The sequence below is a fragment of the Clytia hemisphaerica genome, unplaced genomic scaffold (assembly GCF_902728285.1).
Source record: "Clytia hemisphaerica strain Z4C2 unplaced genomic scaffold, Clytia hemisphaerica genome assembly, whole genome shotgun sequence".
Classification (NCBI taxonomy): Eukaryota; Metazoa; Cnidaria; class Hydrozoa; order Leptothecata; family Clytiidae; genus Clytia; species Clytia hemisphaerica.
Genome location: NW_027104166.1, coordinates 251572 through 272062, shown reverse-complemented (window position 1 = coordinate 272062; position 20491 = coordinate 251572). Strand labels below are relative to the sequence as shown.

The 20491-nt window shown below is 35.7% G+C and overlaps 1 protein-coding gene across 1 annotated transcript; it reads right to left on the bottom strand.

The window, feature by feature from the left end:
- Positions 1 to 6917: 6917 nt before the first annotated feature.
- Positions 6918 to 19550, bottom strand: LOC136814201 (serine/arginine repetitive matrix protein 2-like). Its single transcript, XM_067070716.1, has 12 exons — positions 19424 to 19550; positions 18605 to 18735; positions 18250 to 18339; positions 14568 to 14708; positions 13841 to 13978; positions 12906 to 13412; positions 12399 to 12482; positions 11221 to 11505; positions 9436 to 10674; positions 8631 to 8855; positions 7532 to 8377; positions 6918 to 7233 (listed from the first exon to the last, which is right to left on the bottom strand). The coding sequence occupies exons 1-12, from the start codon at positions 19506 to 19508 to the stop codon at positions 7012 to 7014; spliced, it is 3993 nt and encodes a 1330-aa protein (XP_066926817.1). The 5' UTR covers positions 19509 to 19550; the 3' UTR covers positions 6918 to 7011.
- Positions 19551 to 20491: the final 941 nt, after the last annotated feature.

The following is a 20491-nucleotide window of genomic DNA, read 5'->3' as shown; positions in this document are numbered from 1 at the left end:
GCAGCCTACGAAAAACTATGTCGTCCACAGGGGTAAAGATGAAGAAGTTTAATAAAAAGGTGCGAAAAAGTTGAACATGTGTAAAGTTGAATGCATGTAAACAAACTTTTTTTCTTCCTCACTTTGAGTCTTTGGTCCAGCGCGCAGCAGAATGGACCTTTAAAAAGCAACTGATCGAAAAGATTTTGTCTTTGTCGGGGCCTGTGCGCGCAATAAATTAACAAGTCCAGGCTAAACCAACCACCGATCTAGAATTTTTGCCCCGCCTACCCGCGCGATGTTTGACCTATGTTTTGGATTGAATTGGTAGTAGAGTCAAATTTCCCGATTAGATTAAAGGGTTGTTTCAGGTAGGGTTAGGGCTAGGGTTGTAGCGTCGGGATGAGATTGAATAAACAATAACGCCGTGTTTGTAACACTGTTCAGTGCATTAATTTATTGATGTGTAGTAATGTAGTGTTCAAACTGAAAATAAAAATTGAAAAATACTAAGTCTAATGAATGAAAATAAAACAAGACGACTTAAAGTCGAAAATTTCGCCTAGAATTTAAACTACATAGGAAAAACAAGAAGTAGAGATTGAAGCCAATTTGAAATCTACTTTACATCGAGCCTTGATGAAACAATTTTTTAAATAACAACGAGGCTTAAAATCGCTAAAAAAAGAGACCAATTGAAGAACAACTGTTGTTTAATTTTTAAGAACTAATAAACAAAGGTAATATCACCGTCTATCAAAAGTTATTGATTTGATTCTTATAAAGTAAATGCTTATAAGAAAAATAAATAATCTCATATTATGCACCGTCCCTTGTTTACTTTGTAAAAACTATTCACCGAAAGGCATATAACCGTCTATCGAGAGTTATTGATTTGATTCTTATAAAGTATATGCTTATAAGAAAAATAAACGAGCTCATATTGTGCGCCGTTTCTTGTTTACTTTATAAGAACTAATTACCGAAAAGTATATCACCGTCTATCAAGAGTTATTGATTTGATTCTTATAAAGTATATGCTTATAAGAAAAATAAGTAAGCTCATATTGTGCGCCATCCCTTGTTTACTTTGTAAGAACTAATTACCGAAAGGTATATCACCGTCTATAAAGAGTTATTGATTTGATTCTTATAAAGTAAATGCTTATAAGAAAAATAAATATGCTCATATTGTGCGCCATCCCTTGTTTACTTGGAACACTAATTACCGAAAGCTTTCCCGTCTATCAGAGTTTATTGATTTGATTCTTAAAAGTAAATGCTTATAAGAAAAATAAATATGCTCATATTGTGCGCCATCCCTTGTTTACTTTATAAGAACTAATTACCGAAAAGTATATCACCGTCTATCAAGAGTTATTGATTTGATTCTTATAAAGTATATGCTTATAAGAAAAATAAGTAAGCTCATATTGTGCGCCATCCCTTGTTTACTTTGTAAGAACTAATTACCGAAAGGTATATCACCGTCTATAAAGAGTTATTGATTTGATTCTTATAAAGTAAATGCTTATAAGAAAAATAAATATGCTCATATTGTGCGCCATCCCTTGTTTACTTTGTAAGAACTAGTTACCGAAAGGTATATCACCGTCTATCAAGAGTTATTGATTTGATTCTTATAAAGTATATGCTTATAAGAAAAATAAGTAAGCTCATATTGTGCGCCATCCCTTGTTTACTTTGTAGGAACTAATTACCGAAAGCTATATCACCGTCTATCAAGAGTTATTGATTTGATTCTTATAAAGTAAATGCTTATAAGAAAAATAAATATGCTCATAATGTGCGCCATACTTTGTTTACTTTGTAAGAACTAATTACCGAAAGGTATATCACCGTCTATCAAGAGTTATTGATTTGATTCTTATAAAGTATATGCTAATAAGAAAAATAAATATGCTCATATTGTGCGCCATCCTTTGTTTACTTTGTAAGAACTAATTACCGAAAGCTATATCACCGTCTATCAAGAGTTATTGATTTGATTCTTATAAAGTATATGCTAATAAGAAAAATAAATATGCTCATATTGTGCGCCATCCTTTGTTTACTTTGTAAGAACTAATTACCGAAAGGTATATCACCGTCTATTAAAGAGTTTATTGATTTGATTCTTATAAAGTAATGCTTATAAGAAAAATAAATAAGGTCATGTTGTGCGCCATCCCTTGTTTACTTTGTAAGAACTAATTACCGAAAGGTATATCACCGTCTATCAAGAGTAATTGATTTGATTCTTATAAAGTATATGCTTATAAGAAAAATAAATATGCTCATATTGTGCGCCATACTTTGTTTACTTTGTAAGAACTAATTACCGAAAGGTATATTACCGTCTATCAAGAGTTATTGATTTGATTCTTATAAAGTATATGCTTATAAGAAAATAAAGAAAAATTCAAAACTGTGGAGCTAAAGACACAAAGATATATGACGTAATCCAAAGAAAACCCGCGAAAATCGTCCGTGGTTGTACGAGCGTGTAATTTGTAAATTAAATTTAGTGAGTTCGTCCACCGTATCAAGCACTTTCGTTTTCTAATTTTTTTTCCGATGACACCGCCGCCGCCGCCGCAGAAAGGCTATCGTAATACTTTCGCTAAGCGAAATTAATAATCTAACTTAGGTACAAAAGGATGTAAGTCTATGAGAACAAAAGTAGAAGTAGAAAACAGCAAATGTATAAATGAATGATTGAAGTACTAATATAATGTAAAAGAAAATCTAACTTAACTTAACTTAGGTGCCACAAATAGAGACAGAGAAAAGAAACAAAAAACTCACCAGCTGGCCTGAGGTAGAATGCTGTAAGCAGGCAGCAGAACACAGGGTGTGTCAAGACTAACACCAACTGTGTGAAAATGAAAATTGAATGTGCTTGTATATGTGAGTAACTAAAGAGACTATTGATTGATTTCATTTGATTTGAGTTGACATCATGTCAGAGGAGGTCTTCACTCCTTGAAGTCTCTGTTGAAGTGAGGTCTGAGTGATGATGTGGCATTTATAGGCAGATTAAAAAGTCTAATTTACAGACCAAAATAAATTATGAGAAAAATTGAAATAAATTATAACAAAAGGAAATGCATATCAAATTGACATAAAATTAATGAATAAAATACTGACCAAATGCTTATCAAACACAGAAAAATGCAGAATAACCAAAATGGTGGGAAAAGTGAAATAAAATGCAGACCAAACAAAAACAAACAAAATGGCTGCACACTGAAAAAGGTGAGAGTGTTTGATTGACCAAAAATGGATTAAAACTAAGGTTTATGCCTTAACACTGGCGCCTCAATCAAAAAGACCGTCAAATCACTGTCGTTAGTTACCACGTCATGAGTATGTCGGCAAAAATTACAAACAACATGGCTGATGTACTTTTCAAAAAACGTGTGCTGTTATGGTTGTTTTTGGTTTCTTTTGATGGATTTTTTGTAGTTTAACTGTACTTATCACTCCCTGAATATTAGTTTTAGTATCCAGTGTAATTTCTGTATGTGCACCAACCCAAAAAATGTGTTTCTACCACAGAAAAGTTGATAATCATAACTTTTGTTTTTGTTTGTTTTGATGGCTGATTTTTTCTGCACTTTCTCAAATTTATACCATTCAAATTTCAAAGACCAAAGAAACTAAAACAGGTATGTTCCTATGGGCTTAGGCTTTTATCAGTAACTTTCATGTTGTTATATATCTTAGACCGTCCTCCAAATATAACTGTTGTCCACCGGCGACAACGGACAAACCGACTTCAGTGTTCCAGAACTGAAGTTTTTTGGATAAAATCTTTATCAAACTTCACAAAAGTGTTCATTGAGGGTTAGTATTCATTTTCTATAGCTTTAGTTTTTCTTTTAGTGTTATTATAGATAATGATTATGACTTTTCTCTTCTTTCAGGCTTTTTTTGTGTACAAGTTATTTCTATTTTGTTTTTGCTTCTGTGATCAGTTTAAAGAAGGAAAAATACTTATTTGAGTATTTCTACATGCCCTCCTTGTGAAAAGAATGATAATATTTTGCACGATTCCTTCTCCAAAAAGTTTTGTATTTGAATTTATTTCGTGAAAAGTTTTTCCTGACCCAAATTTTGTCGGCCATGACACCTTCCCTGTCCAAATTGCACTCGGGCCCATCTTTCTAAAAAATTACGCGGTCAGGCGAAATTCCGTAATGTATTTCTTCCAGATGTTGAAAATTTTCCCGACCTTCAGAGCTTTAGCGTGTCGGAAGAAAATTTCTACATCGGGTGCCAGATAATCTTCATTCTCGTGTATACGCCATTTCGGAGTTCGCGACGCCATTTTGCAGGCGGAGCAAAAAACTCAGTATAATGGAGGTAATGATACAGAATCAAAGATGGCGGAGATAAAGTTGTGCAAAAAATGCCCGGGGGGGGGGCAGCTGGGCAAAAGGACCGACGGGTATGTGCGGGTCCTAAGGGTACCTTTTCCAATATGTTTAAAATGCACTGTAAGGGTCGGAAAAACTAGAGATGCACTGTAAGGGTAGAAATTTCAGAAAATTCTTGAAAAATCTAGATATTTTGACCAAAAATGCTAGAATTTTGACCATTTTTTGCATACGAAAGGGATCGAAAATTTGGGGGAAAATGCACTCTCTAAGGGTATGATTTTCACTGATTTTTGCGGCACTGTAAGGGTGCAATTTTAAAAGCCAATTTTTGGCCCGCACATACCGTCAGTTCGCAAACCCAGTGCCCCCCCCCCCCGGAAAAAAATGTCGAAAAAAAGACGAACATTTTAAAGGGGTGACGTAATTTTCACCCTGACTAATTTTACATTTTATGAGCGAGGTGGATCGGGGAGACAAAAGCAATCACACGATTGCAACAACAAATTGTTCGAAAAATGGGCCTTCACTAGCCCGATAAAAAAGTCTCATCCTACAAAATTAAGATTAGATTTGCTGAACATTGTATAGATTTGACATAAAATTTCAGTTAAAAAGATTTGGTTACGGCTAACATACGAACATATTCATAATCGGGGAATCTCGTCTAAGATTCCGATAAGATCCCACTTGTTGTAGTGTCTATGTACTTCTCTAAAGGAGAGAAATTAGTCGTGAAAAGTACACATTTTTTATAAACAACCAGGTCGCTAAGGCTCGAGCCCCTGAAATTAGCGAATGAGCTAGAATGCTAAGCAACCCCAGCCCTGACCCGAAAAAATGGAGTCTCTTATATAAAAAAAATGTGTAACGAAATTATTTTATAAGGTGAGTTTTCCTCGGCGAAAACATTTCTGGTCAAAAGACTTTTTTCAAATTCTAGAAAATCACGACCCTTGAGACAGGAAATTTAGATTTTCGTGAATTTTCAGCCCTTACGGAGACTCAATATGCTTTTTAATGGTTTTTGTACTCCTTTGAGAGAGGGTGTGAAAAAGGGACCCTTATAGCTGGCACATACACCCATTTTGCCTAAGTCCCCCCCCCCACCGGGAATCGTCATAGTGGAGAGTGGAGAAAAAAATAATTGAATTAATATCGCTCCGATAAGTTTTCTTTGATACATGAAAAAGACAATCTTTTATATACATTGAAAGTTTGAAAAACAAACAAAGGAAAGATTATTTAAATTTTAAAAACGATGTGTTTTTGTCTATATACAACGATAAATATGAATAAAAATGGTAGGGTGTTGCCAAATTATTAACACCATGGTGATTGAATTTGCTGACAGGAAACTCACTGGAAAATAAAAGTTTGGCCGTTCCACAATAATAAAGGAAAAGATAAATTCCAAACATAAAAAAAATACAATTTTAAAATGACAACATAAAATTAGGAGACTTAATATTTTTTTCGAATTTTGGGTTCGGCCGAGCTCCAAGCGCACAAAATTGATACTTGGGGCAAACGGGAAGGGAGGGTATTCTTTTGCATCAATAATTCAATGACTGGCAATTACAAAAACAATCCTGAGAATTAAAATAATCAAGAATATGTTGTATGACTATAAGTACAAATAAAATGGAACATTCCAGAGACGTTAAGTTGCCCCCCCCGCCCAGCGGCAACTCTGATCACGATATCACAAAATTTTTTGTCTTCAATACGATCACGAAAACCATGGCTTATCACGCATCCCTTTGAAAAAGTCAAAATCACGTATCACGGCTCAAAAAATTTTAAATCACGACCGTTCACGTTTTCACCGTTCCCTTAATTTACTTGTTTAGCAATGTCTTAGAACATTTTAGGAATACCTTAAAGTTTGTGAACGTTCCTGAACGTTGCAAAACATTCCCAAACGTTCTAGTCGACCTTTATTCACAAAAGATCGTTTCCAGAACGCATGGGGAAGGTCTCGTTATTTCATTTCATTTGTATTTAACCGCTTGTGATATGACACCTATCTTTCTGGACACACTGTTATGTAGGTACTCGTTTTAAAGGGACATAAAAGTAGTAAAATGTAAACATTTCGCGAGCCACGTGTCCAAAATCACGTGTCCAAAACAAACTTGTAAAACAAATGAGACAATAAAAATCAGCCATATTTGCTTTTATTTTTTATTTTGACATGTGACATTTGTTTTGATTTTGTATCCCGCTGCATACGGTTTGTTTACAAATTTTGTCAGTACTTTTATGTCCCTTTAAAATGATTAAAATAATTCACTCAGCCCGTTCTCTCTGAACATTACTTATCCGTTATAATAACTAATGGAATTCGATATTTTTGAAGTGTGAAAAGTGGGATTCCGAATAACCATGTGTGATCTTCTTTCGACCATATGGAAACAAATCCCAAGGGATTAGTGTAATAACACTGACATTAATTCCACAACGAGTGGACACTTCAATACTTCAATCGTTCTAGAGATCTACAACAATCCAAAACAATATTTTGTCCAATATGTATGTCATTTAAAAAATCCATTTCTCTATGTCATTTAAAAAATCCATTTCTCTACCAAACTTAATTCATAAATTCGAAAAACAACATTTGTTCACACACATAATAATATTTTCTTTATTTTCGTTTCTTTGAAGCTCCGGTAGTGAATTGATTTCGTACCAAGTCCGTCAACGATTTAGGAACACCCATTTGAACGTCGACCAAACGACCAGACATGTATCTGCTACTCATCGCCATCATCGTAGTGGACCTGTCACCCGCCCGTCGCCCGATTTCCGAAATATTGACGTCACCCAATGCTGGTGCAGGGATGGAAGCCATCATAGCTGTCGAATTCTTGAACAGAAAGAGAAACAAATAATTAGTGAAATTTCCGTTTCACAAAGCTATTTCTTTAGAATTAATTGAAATTACAGGTGACTCTCTCTAATTCGATCTTCAAGGGGCCAAAAATTTCCTTCGAATTCGAGAAAGATTCGAGTTACAGTCCTACCTAGTAATTCAAACCAAGTTTCAGTTGAGGGGATTAATATTCTAGTTCGAATTACAAAAAATTCGAATAATAGAGGTTCGAAATAGAGAGAGTTGACAGTATTTTTATTCGGGACACCCTGTAATCAAGAGATAAACTTACCATGACTTTCTCTTTGGATGACTCAGGCGTTTGAATCTTATCCGCGTTCGATTTAAACAATGTCTTCTTGCGCTTCAGGAACGATCGAGTCGTCTCACCCAGTAATCGATTCTCGTCTAAAGGTTCCAACACTTTTTCATTGATGTCAGGAGTATTAATACGATTACCTCTAGATTTGAATAAAGTCTTTTTACGTCTCATGAAAGATTGTGTCGTTTCACCTGATAAGCGCTGGCTTTCGTTAGCTCTTACTTGAGCGGTAGCCCCGGCGGCTGGTTTTTGTGTTTGAATGGTATGCCGTGGGCTATTCAATTGTGGTTTAGGAGGCTTTTTATTGTTGTTCGCTGCAGGCGATGTTCTTTTTTTGGTGACCGGAGCGGCTGTTTTGGAGACTGGAGAAACTCGTTTCCTTGTTTTCGTAGTTACGGGCGTTGTTGTACGTTTACGAGCACCAGCGTTAGAGATTGAAGTGACCGGTGATTTTTGAGCCTTCTTTTTGTTGGATGGCAGAGATTCTACTGAGGGTGATTTAAAAGTCTTTTGATTCCTTTTAGGATTTGTTTTTTGATTGGCCGGTGATGTACTTGTAGATCGACTTCGACTTTGATTTCGGCTTTTGGTTGGTGAGGAATGTTGTAAATTGTTCTTTTTGGTTTTTGATTTATTGGCAATTGAGTTGTTTCGCTTCTTAGCTACTTGCGAGAGCTTTGGTTTCTTTGCCGCAACTTCTGCTACCTGACTAACGTTTTTACGTTGACGAAGGTTACGGCGTGTGACGGCCGGTGACGGCACTGAAGTTTTACGTAATTTTATGACTGGGGAATTTGCAATTGGCGTCCTGGAAACCTGAAATAAAAAATAGTAGTGAAAACATAACATTTCTTATAAGGTAGGGTTATCAACATATGAACATACACTTTAATGCATGTGTTAGCTAATTATTTTTACTGAAGAAAAGCTGGCTGAAGCAAGCGTAAGCCACACCATTGAAAAGACGTCAAGACATGTTTAAAACTAGTTCAACAGCTGGAAATGCAACGAAATAAAATGCAATCAAAAAAGGATAAAAAATATATTGAATAGTATACATAAGTCTTACCCTTTTCAACGAAGGTTTTTTCGTTCGTTCAGGCGTTTGTCTAGGAGAGGATACAGTTGCAATGGCTTGTTTTTGTTTATTGTTGTTTTGTCGTGTTGTTGCTTTGGTATTTTTCTTGGCATTGGGTCCGTTATCCCTCGTCTTGACGGCAGCTTTTCGACGTCTCGTTTTGACGGTGTCAATCAACGATAATGCAACGTTTGACGTGGTTTGAGATGAAGTATTCTAGACAAATATGACTTTTATTCTTAATTTATTCTTAAGAGTAAAGATATCTAACAACAGAATATTCTAAACAAAGCACCAAAAACCTATTCTAGACTACTAGATCTGTGAAGAAAACTCAAATATGATAAACAAGTTTTATTGACCTACCTGGCTGATTGAAACAAAAACACATTCAAAATAGGTAAGAAATCAGGAAGAATTGGTTACTGCTCTATCTTCCTAGCAGTAGTAGAACAGATTTCTTTTACATGAGATTAATCTTTTTTCAATTACGGCTTCTGAACTTTACAAATCTTCCTAACTAAATAAAATTATGTAAAAACAAATACCTGCATAACCTCGTGATTTCTCTACCTAACCATAAAGAAATTTCTTAAAAAACTGTCCACGTAAAAATTAATACTATTGAACTGCAAAAGAAATAACAGAAAGTTTAAGTCGACGCGTAAAATCGATACTTTTGAACTGTACAAGAATATACTAAAAGAAAGTTTATGCCGATTCAAAGAAAAAGGTATAACGGATAAACGATCGACACAACAGACTATTTTCTAACTATTGAAATAATTATTCATACCGAATCTGTCATTTTATTAGAAGTACTCTGTTCCATCACGTGACTTTGCTGTTGAACAATCGATTGACTTTTCTCCACAATGGTTTGTAATTTTAAGGCTGCAGAACGTTCACGTATCTTATGGACGTAGTCAACTGCTTTCCGTTGTCGCAAGCTACGGCGTGTGATTGCAGGTGACGGAGCACTAACGGCGCGTATTTTCGAATGTGAAGAGTTCATTATGGTCACTCCACCAATGGAAATCCGACGTTTGGCAGAACCTTTGGCTTTCGGTTTCGTTTTTAAGATCGATTTTCCCATTTTGATAGTTTTGTTATGTTGGTTGAGTGCGTGGACACAATTTTGGCAAAGAATTTTTTCGATAGGGGTATCCGGTGATCGATTATCAGTAACGTTGACCGTTGAAGAACATCCAGTGCAGTTCACTGAATTTTCACCAGGGATGACAGGACTGGGACGACCACGTGTTATTGAGGTTGAGGCTTGTGGTGTGTGGTTTTGCTCAGTCAATGGTTCGGGTGCTGGCGGCTCAAACAGGCTATCGACTAGCGTTTGGTCAATCGGTGTGATCCTAACTGAGGGTGAATTTTCAGGTGTTGGTATATAGGTGACCGGTGGCTCTGCGGGTTTTTCCGTTTGTTTAGGTTTGGGCTTCGATTTGGTTGTTTTAGATTTTGAAGTATTTTTGTTGTTTGTTGAAGAAGTGTCAACAGTTGCCGCTTTGCCCGATTTGTACTTTGAGTCGATGAAATAATTACACGCTTTTCCTTTAGGCATATTGAGCGGTATACGTTTTTTTCTTTGAGTCTTCTTCTTCTTGGGTGCCGGCTTTTTCTTTGGTTTAGGTGTTGGTAGGCCAGAGGACTGGACCTCATCGAAGAGAGGTATGGGTACGAATTCGATTTCAGGTTCTAAGTCTTCCTGTTCTTCTGGGATGTTTTCTTTGTCTTGGAGCAAGTCTGGTGATGGTTGTGGTTGGACATCAGGTTCTTCCGGTAAAGTTGATGGTTCTTCTCCTGGAAGGAGAGCAGAACCCTCTCCTGGTAGGAGCGCAGTTTCCTCTCCTGGTAGGAGAGCAGAACCAAGTGACATATCTGGAATGAAGAGACTTTCTTGAGCAGGCCGTTCATTCTTTTCTTCAATGTTGATGTGGAAGGGCTGTGAGTCTTTTAGTATTTGTTGTCGTTGTGATGACCGTTTCTCTGGCTCTTCCTCTTCTTCTACTGCTGCGGTTGAATCCTGTAAAAAAGAGAAATTTATTAATCATGCATTGGGCTCTTCCAGAAAATGTCCGTACATGGTGGAGGTGGGGGATATAGTGTCCGGGGAGTAGTGAAAAATTTGTCTTGTCCGGGGGGTAAACTTTCTCTGTTTGGGGGTAAAATTTCTATGTTTGGGGGTAATTTTGCTCTGTTTGACGGTAATTTTGATTGTCCATGGGGTCAACTGATGCTCGTCCGGGTGGTTAGACCTGCTGTCCGGGGGTCAAAAGTCACAATGTCCGGGGGGTAAATTTGCAAAAAATGTTATATCCTCCACCCCCATATTCAATTTTTTCCTGGAAAAGCCCATTTATAAAAATCTAATCGCGTAACAAATAACCATCAGCTGGTATTCATATTGCAGAAAAAAAAGCAGTTCTATTTGGAAAAAAAGTTATATAAACCAATAAAATTCTAACTAAAAGGATCTCAATCATCTAAACTTTCTATAGTTTTAACTAGAACAATGGCCCCTATTAGCTAGTCGATTTGTTGATGATATTTTGTATCAATTAAATCTTACATTTTCTAGCTTTCGTTTCCGCTTATTTGGGGATTCTAGTATGGAAATCATTTCTTGTTCACCGCCCTGATCTGGGCGTTGCCGATCTTCTGGATTGTTATAAGTTGGAATGGTCGGTTCGGTAGAATCTTCTTCCGGGATAACTGGTTCTGCAATTTCCTCGATTATTGAGGTTGTAGTCTTGCTCGGCGTTTTTTCGTCGATTTCGAAATCGACGGACGGGTGTTGTGATATCTCGTTTCCCTGGATACTGGCAGCGGACAGTTCGATTTTCCTTGGAGGTAACTAAGGGGTAAGGAAATGTTAAAGACCATTGTTAATCTCTCTTCGATTATATAGCCTCAGATTTTTTTTGTCATACTGTAAGGAGCTTTTTCGCATACTTTTTAGACTGGCGTCGTTTATAATCCGTGTTATACAGTGTGTGTTACAAGATAATATGATAATTGTTACAGGATAATTATCAGTTTGACTACAATGTTCCTACCGTTTATTTTTTTTCTTATTTTCTACAATGTCTGAATTAGTCGTCCAGCATGCAAGACTTTTGTATAAAAATCGAAGGCAGCCCTCGAAATTCAAGTAAAAGTAAGTCGGCACGTAAGTGCCGTCCAAATCCGGCCGAAGGCTTTGCCGACCTAAGCTTGTTTTTAGGTCGGCAATGCCGATCTGAGCTATATTTTAGGTTGGCAAAGTTGTTTAAAGGCTACGGCAATGTTTGTTTTTTTATTTGAGTGCGATATGGTTCTTATTAGAGACTTTCATTTTACAGTTACAGGATAAAAGAATAATAAAATAACAAAACGAGGTCGGCTTTGCTGACCTAAAAGATAACTTATGGTCGGCTGCCGAGAGAATCAATGAATATGGTCGGCAATGAACTGCCGACCATACGCACTCTTTGGTCGGCTTTTAGGTCGGCACTGCCGAATGCCGACCTGAAATTCGAGGGCTGCGAAGGTGGCCTCAAAGAAAACACTATGTAGAAATTATCGAGAAAATCATGTATTATATTTAAACTGACCTTTATATAGGTCATTGATCATACATGGTCTGGTTCAGCACATTTTATATAAACATCCACAGGGGGGAAACTAGGCGAAAAATAAATTTTCTATAACCTAGGACTTGAGCATTTAATTGAAGTTTAAAACTGGATGATCAAAAGATAATTGTACCTTGAATTTTCGATTCCGTAATGAGTACCCTGTTTGATTTGGATTGTAAAAATTCATTTCATCATCCATGTGTTTTTCGAATGCCTGTAAAACAATATTAGATAGCATATATCATAGAAATAGTTACATCATTTTCGGGAAACTACCCAATCGCCACTCTTTAAGGTGAAGTTAGTCAGTTAGTCAATCAGTTGGTTGAAAGAGATACAAGTTAATGTATACCTTTGTACAAAGTTTGCAAATATTTAACACCGGGTACGCCCAAGAAAGACAGCAGGTTTGAAATATTCTGTTAAAACACAAATAATATTTCCATTAATCTTTATAAACCCTGGACTAAGCTATATCCATCAATACGACAGAAACTGCCTCCAAAGTTTAGTAATAAAGCTCTGTGAATAATTCCCTGGAAACCAGAAAGTGTCTACGGCGACCGTTGATTGACAACCATAAAATTAATTTCGGTACAATTCAATCAAACATTTTATTCTATACAAAAATTCTTACCCGCTTCGCATTACTGTTGGCTCTTCCGGTGTCATTTGGATTTCCGAAAGCGGACATGCCATCGAAACTGCTTCCCGTATCAACCAGGGTAGTCAAGTGTCCTTTATTACTAGATAAAGCTGGTGTTTGAGTCAGATATATTGGACTGGGGCTTTCGGAAATTGGACTCTCATCATTTTGAGTGTTTTCCGGAGTTTTGGCGATGACCGGTGATTGTTCGTCGATCGATACTGACAATTTTTCAGCTTGTTCCGGTGTTTCCTGGGCAGTTCCGGAGTATTTAACCTCAGTATTAGATTCTTGATTAATGGTTAGTGATTTACTATTTCGTGTAACGCTTCTGGTTTGAGTTCCATTGAGAGTTGTTTCAGATAGGAAAGTACTTTGGGTAGAGTTGGCACGTTGCGATAGAGGTGTTTGCGATAAATCGTTGTCTTGTTGTATGGTTGTTGACAGAGATGAAGAAGGACTTTTGGTGTATGTTGATTGCACTGACGGTAAGAATTCCTAGAAAATGTTTGAAAAGTTAATCAATATTAAGATTCACGGTTTAGATAAAAGACCCCCTTTATTTTATTTTATTTAACTAATTCGAGAAAATAGAGGAGCTTTTTTGTTGACTAGGGGTTGAACCCCCAACCTTTCACGTCCTAGCCAAAAACTCTTTTTTTTATGCTACGGTCATTCAGTTTTTCTTGTACTGTTCCCTCTAGTTCAGACAGCCAACTATTCTATTTTGTCAACCTAACATAATTACACGAACTGATTGGTCTACAAGGATTTTCAGAAGTACAAATTGTTAATTGTATTCTCCAAGAATACAGTATTACAAAGATGAAAAACGCAGGCCCAATTTTTTTAATAAACAGATTTGGACAAATCAAAATTTTCTCAAAGAAAGAAAAACAAAGAAAGTTGACTGTCTATAATCATACCTTTTCGTCTGTAGCTGTAGGAGAGGACGGTTCATGAAATGTGAAAAGAGTCCTCAACAGAACATCATCTGGTGTTTGAAAGGTGGTTCTGTTTGTTGCTGTGGAAGCAAAAGAGGTTTGTCCACAAAACGATATACCCTGAAACAAAACAAAAAACTTGTTGCTTGAAAAAGAAGTGTAAAACCTTGGAATGATCTAGAAGAAGGTATTGTTGAAGCACCATCCTTACAAGTCTTCAAAGAACGTTTGATAAAAGAATGGGAGGAAAAACTTTATGAAATGTAAAATAGTTCTGTTTCATAGAGGTCCATAGACCTGCGAAATATATTGCTAGAAAATAAAAAAATAAAATAAATAAAAACAAGAATGGAAGAACGATTGACTTGAGACAGACAGCTTTCTAACCACTTCAATTCACAATCAGAATAGACTCGATGAAAAGTTGGCCGTCTAAACCAGAGCTTACATAGGGTCACATCACTGAAATCCTTCTCATAAGATCAAAATTTGAAGAATAAAATCAAAAAGTGGGGAGCCTTAAAACAAATCGATTCGTACAATAAACACAAGTTCGAGATACTAGGAATAAGGGCAAAGGTAGTCTAAGATTACAACGCCCCTTAAAGAAACAACTTCACATCTGCTGCAGAAATAGAAATAATCAAACATAAATCAAACAGACTACCGGATAACTTATACGGGCTATGCTAAGAATAAAAAAGTTTACCTTATTGGCGGGTGTTTTTTCATTATGCTTGTTATTTTGTGTGACGTTATATATTGCAGATGCACTGGAAGATGCTGGTGATTGAAATAATGTGGAATCATCCAATGTCACAAAAGACGTTTGTCCACAAAATGAAACTCCCTGAAACAAAAAAATGTATATGTTACAGAACAGCCCTCATTATAACTGGATATTCATTCCAGATCGGCTCTATTCAATCAATCCATCCCCTTGCTAACCAAGAGCTGCTCTTGGGATACATTAGAGTTGAATTTCAATTAGTTACTTAACCCTTTAACTGCCAATGTCGGCATATGCCGACAAGGACAATTTCGATTTCTTTGCCGATGTCGGGATTTGCCGACATGAGCACTTTCCATTTCTTTGCCGCAAAATTCAACACTTCTACAAAGATTTTGTATTAGATGGTTTGAAATGAAAAAAATAAATAGTTAAAAACTTTTCTATGATGAAAAAATAACTATTCTACAATGTTCAACTCAAAATTATAGTGTTCGGCTGAAACTTCTGAAAGTGAAGTGAAAATCGCTACTTTATGCCCATGCCAGCATGTCGGCAAATAGATCGAGTTGTGAAAAAATGCCCCGGCAAAGAAGATCGGCACTTTAAAAGGATTAAAGTTGTCAAGTATTCTTTGCAGCTCTATGACCAATCCAATCCTTTAGAGTTTAGATTGTAAACTTCTATTATTATATCAAAGTCCTCGATCTGAGCGTGCAGTACTATGCGAGTGAAAATTAAGCTGAAATAAGTAGGCTTCGCAATACCTTTGTACAAAAAGTGAAAAAGTAAAGGACCTCTTAGTATAAAAAATTTATTTTCTCATCTTCATTTTCAGAGTTTTGAAATTATTTGTTCAAGAAATTATAATGCTCTATATTAGTTTTTCAAAGTTACATAATTTGTTAATATTTTAAGCATTTGCTGAAAAGTGGAAAGCAAAACACAAATTAGTGCACACTTTATATTAAACGGACTTTAGCATCCTAGCCCGAAGAAATTCACGGGAAATTTGCAGTATTTTCAGGCAAATTATATTCAGGTTTGATCATAGGGTTTCCGAAGGCATTTGTATTGGTATAGTAATGTTAAATTTCAATGTCGGTCAAAATTTAATGAAGGAGGGTTTTTTTACCACAAGCGAAAACTTCTCCGGGTTGATTAAATGTCAGTAATTTATTCGATTACCACTTGTACGAACTAAAGAGACTTTGTATGAAGACTTAAGATTTAAAATAATATGAAAAGAAGTATTTTTACATTTTGGCTACATGGTTTACTTTAAAATTTAACATGATGACGACATTTTATGGATTTATATTACAGTGAAAACCATCATAAGCAAAGTAGTCTCAACAAAGAATCCTATATAAATATCATCTGTACGACAAAATTATCGCTACAACTTCCACAATTAACCCTTAATAAGTCTCTCTCTCTGATCAGAAACCTTAAATTAGAATTCAGTTTTACATAAAGGTTCTGTTGGTCGGAACGGAGGTCAATACCTAAAAGGGAGACTTTACAAAGCTTTCATTCATGCCAACTAGAGCAGAGAAGCTTTCATCAACTAACAGTAGGATTGCATCACTGAAAATTGAAAAAAGACAATTTCTGACAATACCAAACATTCTCTACTATCTTTGGTTATAGAAAAGAACTACAATTCAACATCTTGATAGACAAAAACAAGAATCTATCTTGTAACAAGATGAAGTTATTGTTTTTAATGATTCTGTTTGTCAGTCAAATGCAGGCCAAGATGCTGTCATCTCGAATCTTCATGCAGTTCCGAGAGAACGTTATTATAGACAAAAAAACTATCACAACTAAAGAAGACTACAGCATTACTGAATGCTGTTTAGAATGTCAACGAACACCGAATTGCACATTTGCTCAAACAGTGACAGATCCAAGTGGAGTCAAAACGACGTGTTCCCTTTTCGGTGAAATAGCAGATGTTTGTTCATACTTGGAGCCTCACGAAGGTGGAATGGTGTTTAAAGCGGAGTCACAAGAGGGCGGTGATTTGCAACCAACTCCTTCATTAAAAACGCACACATGGCCAACCGAGAACTCGGCAAACCCGGGCACTCCTCATTAGAAGTGATAATTTTATTGTTTAAAAGGTTTTTGCCGGGTATTTATAAAAACTAGACATGCAGATGCTGACGTAAGCAGAATTGAAATTAAAAAAAGAAATACTCTTGTTCAACTTTTTTCTCCATAGACTATTAATTCAGAATACTTTGCATTATATATAAAAATCGAACAAAATAAATCTATATTTGATGGGGCAAGTGAATATTCAGCATTGTTTCGGCAAGATTAGCAAACAGCCCTGTATAAACTGGGTTTAAAAACTATATAGTAGTGTAATGATATTTTTTCTTTTTTCCCATCAAAATTGTACACAATACACACAATTTTTTTATGTCAAAGCGTTCAAAATTAATCGCCTGTCATGTGTAATTTTAGAAAGAAGATATTATTATTATTTTTATTTTTTATTATTGTCGAATAGAACATTCAACTGATGAAACACGACTATTTTCTTTTGATGAATCGTTTCAATGTTTTTGCAAGCTCAGCATTTTTTCATAGCGATTTAGACATTACTTTTTATATTGTCAATCTGGCTTTAAGTGAATTTTTCATTGTCGAAAAGTTAAACGCAGCATCGCGATAGGAAAAAAGATGAACTAGAATTCCAAAAGGATCCTTTAATTATTTCTTTGCTTTAATAGAAAGTATAATTAGCTCCTGTAAACTATAGTCACAGGGGAGGGTACTTTGACAAGTGAAGATTACAGTCGAATGTGCCGCCATTAAGGATGCGTTTTTGGAACATGGCAGTCTCTGTAAGAGTTGGAAAAAAATCTTTTTTGCCCCTAGAAAGATTGAGAGTTTGTCAAACTACTTTGTGCGCCACAAAAGATTTCTCTCTTTCAAGTAAACTTTCTCTCGATCTATGAGTTTTAAAAGAATGAATCCTTTTTCATTGGAACGAAGGTTCATAAGATCAGAAGTTATGCTCAACAATAGAATAAAAAAGTTACTTTCAGAGAGCGCTAGAAATAATTCACATTAAAGAGAGAAACTTTTTTGTGGCGCACCCGGTAGTCCCAATAAGGGTTGTAAAGTCCACAAAATTTTCCTTTTTTTCCTTTTTAGTCCCGCTGAGGGACTTTCCGAGGGTCGAAAGTCGGATGACACATACCCATCAGCTCGCAACCCTAGTACCCCACCGGTACAGATCTATGTAATGATAGTACGTTTTAGAGTAAATTTTACTATTGTATATAACTGACCTTTTTCAATTCTGCTCAATGGTCTTAAAGCTTGCAAATTGCTCCACAAAAATAGTATGCCATTAACCACAAAAGTATCATGTATTTTAAACACCCCAGTGTCACTGACCCGCTGGGAAAATTTGGCAAAAATTTCGTTCCCGGTGGGAAAATACCCAGGAATTGCTGCTCCACTGGGAATTTGACTTTGATTTCATCCCCATTCGATATCCAATGTTTAAAAAGAGCACTCCAAAACCATCCCCACTGGATCTTTTAACCTTGGAACAAAAAGATTTCTATTCCCATTGAAATTTCAATAGGAATTTCTATCCTCACAACAAACGGAAGGCTAGCGGTAAAAAGATTACCTTCTTTGAAACAGGTGTTGTTTCTTTTGTGATTTGTGGTGTTTCATCATTTGGTTCAATTCGGCTCGGTGTTTGATCTGTGAAACTTAGCTGCAACAAAAGGAAATCAAAATTTAAATATTTATTCATTTGGGATACGTTCATTTGATCCAAAAATTCAATTTCCCATCAATCTTTGTCCCTTATATGCCCCTTGGCATATGCTTTTAAGAATTCAGTTAAGGGCTAATCATAGATCTTAATTTTGGAAAATGTAACTGTATTTGAGGTCTCTCTTTAAAGTGTTTTTCGTTTAAAACTTTGGGAAACAAAAGATGTTGGAAAAACATCAAAAATACTTCTAGGAGTGACATACTTCTTTTGGCAAGATGAGGCCTTTGTCTTTTCCTTGGTTTTTAAAATGGTTCAACAGTCTGTCACCAAGTTCATCCAATTCTTTCTTCTCTTTTTCAAATTGATCAAGTAAATTTTGACAATTCTTGATGACTAAAAAATAAAAAAAATAGAAAGCTGTAGGTTTCTGGATGGTTATTCTCTCGAGTAAGTTGTACCATGATTTTTCATAACATCACTCATTCAAGAATGGAATCACGATTTAGTGCTTGAGAAGTATGAAATGACATCGTATGTCCATGGCCTGAAATAACAATATTTTGATGGTCGGACATGATGTCCGAAGCAAATCAATTCGGGTTGGACATGTCCGAATGAATTTTTAGCTAATGATTGGTCGGATTGTCCGACTTGATCATTTTTTGGTTGGACAAAATATAAGATCAGCTAAAAATTTAGAAAGACATTAGTGGATAGCATTTTTTTGCACTATGATTTTGACTTGAAGCAAGCTTGAAAAAGGATGAATTGTTTGCTTTCAAACACAATTAATAGAGGAAATTTTTAACTGCAGAGAGTTTCTCTATGTAAATAAGAAGTTTGCAAATTTACGTAAATAATCTTTTAGTATTTTTTGAATCTTTTAAGGGACTGAAAATATGGGTTGAACATAGTGTCCGATCAGAATCTATTTTGGTTGGACAATGTCCAGTGTCCGACCGTTATTTCAGGCCCTGTATGTCTAAAGTCACTGCATTGTTGTTCACTAAAAATTGAATTGATTTGTGAGAGTGTGTATATGTGTTCTCAATGGTCCTAAAGATAGAATAAAAGTACTTACGCTGAAATCCATAAGCTTCTGTTGCTTCAACTTTTGCAATCATATTTGCATCCACACATTTCGGTAATTTTGTCATCATACGCATAATAGTGATGGATGGCTATTGATTATAATTTCTAGTCTTATTGTATCAAAAAATATTCAATTGAATTAATCAAACCCATATAACACACAGACAGTCAAATAAAGTAGAAAAGGAAGCCTAAAAAGTGCATGATTTCGCTCTATACTGTACACCTTATCTTGGCTAGATGAATTTTCTCAGACATAAAAGAGAAAAGTTTGATTTCTGATAAAAAAGTTCTAGGTTTTTTTACAAAAAACCTGTTTTTGTTACTGCTACAGACGCACTGAGCTCCGACATCCCTACTTTATGTTACAAAAACCATGAAAAATAGACTTGTAACAAAACGCGTAGCGAGAGTAGTCAACTAAATATCTGGCTTACCTGTCAGAACATCAGAATTCAATCAATCTCAATGGATTTGGTTTTCTTAGCATCACTGGCTCCCACCCCCTAGCGTTAATTTGTGACGTTAGTCATGGGGAACATTGATATGTAAGTGGCCCCTAAATCATCCTGAACATATTTTTTTACCATTCAGTTAGTCACATATTAGCGTTAGGGGTGCGCACTCGTCGGCATCTTGGCATGGAACAAGGAAGAATTCACCAAAATGAACTTCATTGCATTAGTACTTACCTTTAAATTATTCAAATCTTTTCATTCTTTTTTTTAAATCAATCAGAAATTATCAGGGAAACAAATAAAAAAACTGCATCTAAATATCTCTTTTCTTTCCAAAGATATTGATGTTTTGCAACCTCAAGGTGAAAACACAACTTAACGGTGGTTTATGGCACCGGAAAAATCTTGACCCACAAGGAAACAAAAAAAATTAGTTAAAAAAATTGCTGTTTTCGGCAATAGTTGCTAGTCTGTTTGTTGCCAGCAAAAGCAGCTCTTTGTTGTTATTATCACTTGTATATACCATGTTTTTAACTCAGATCCTCTTAAAAGTTCTTTAAATCAAACACAACTTTTAATTACAGGATGGATTTCCTTAT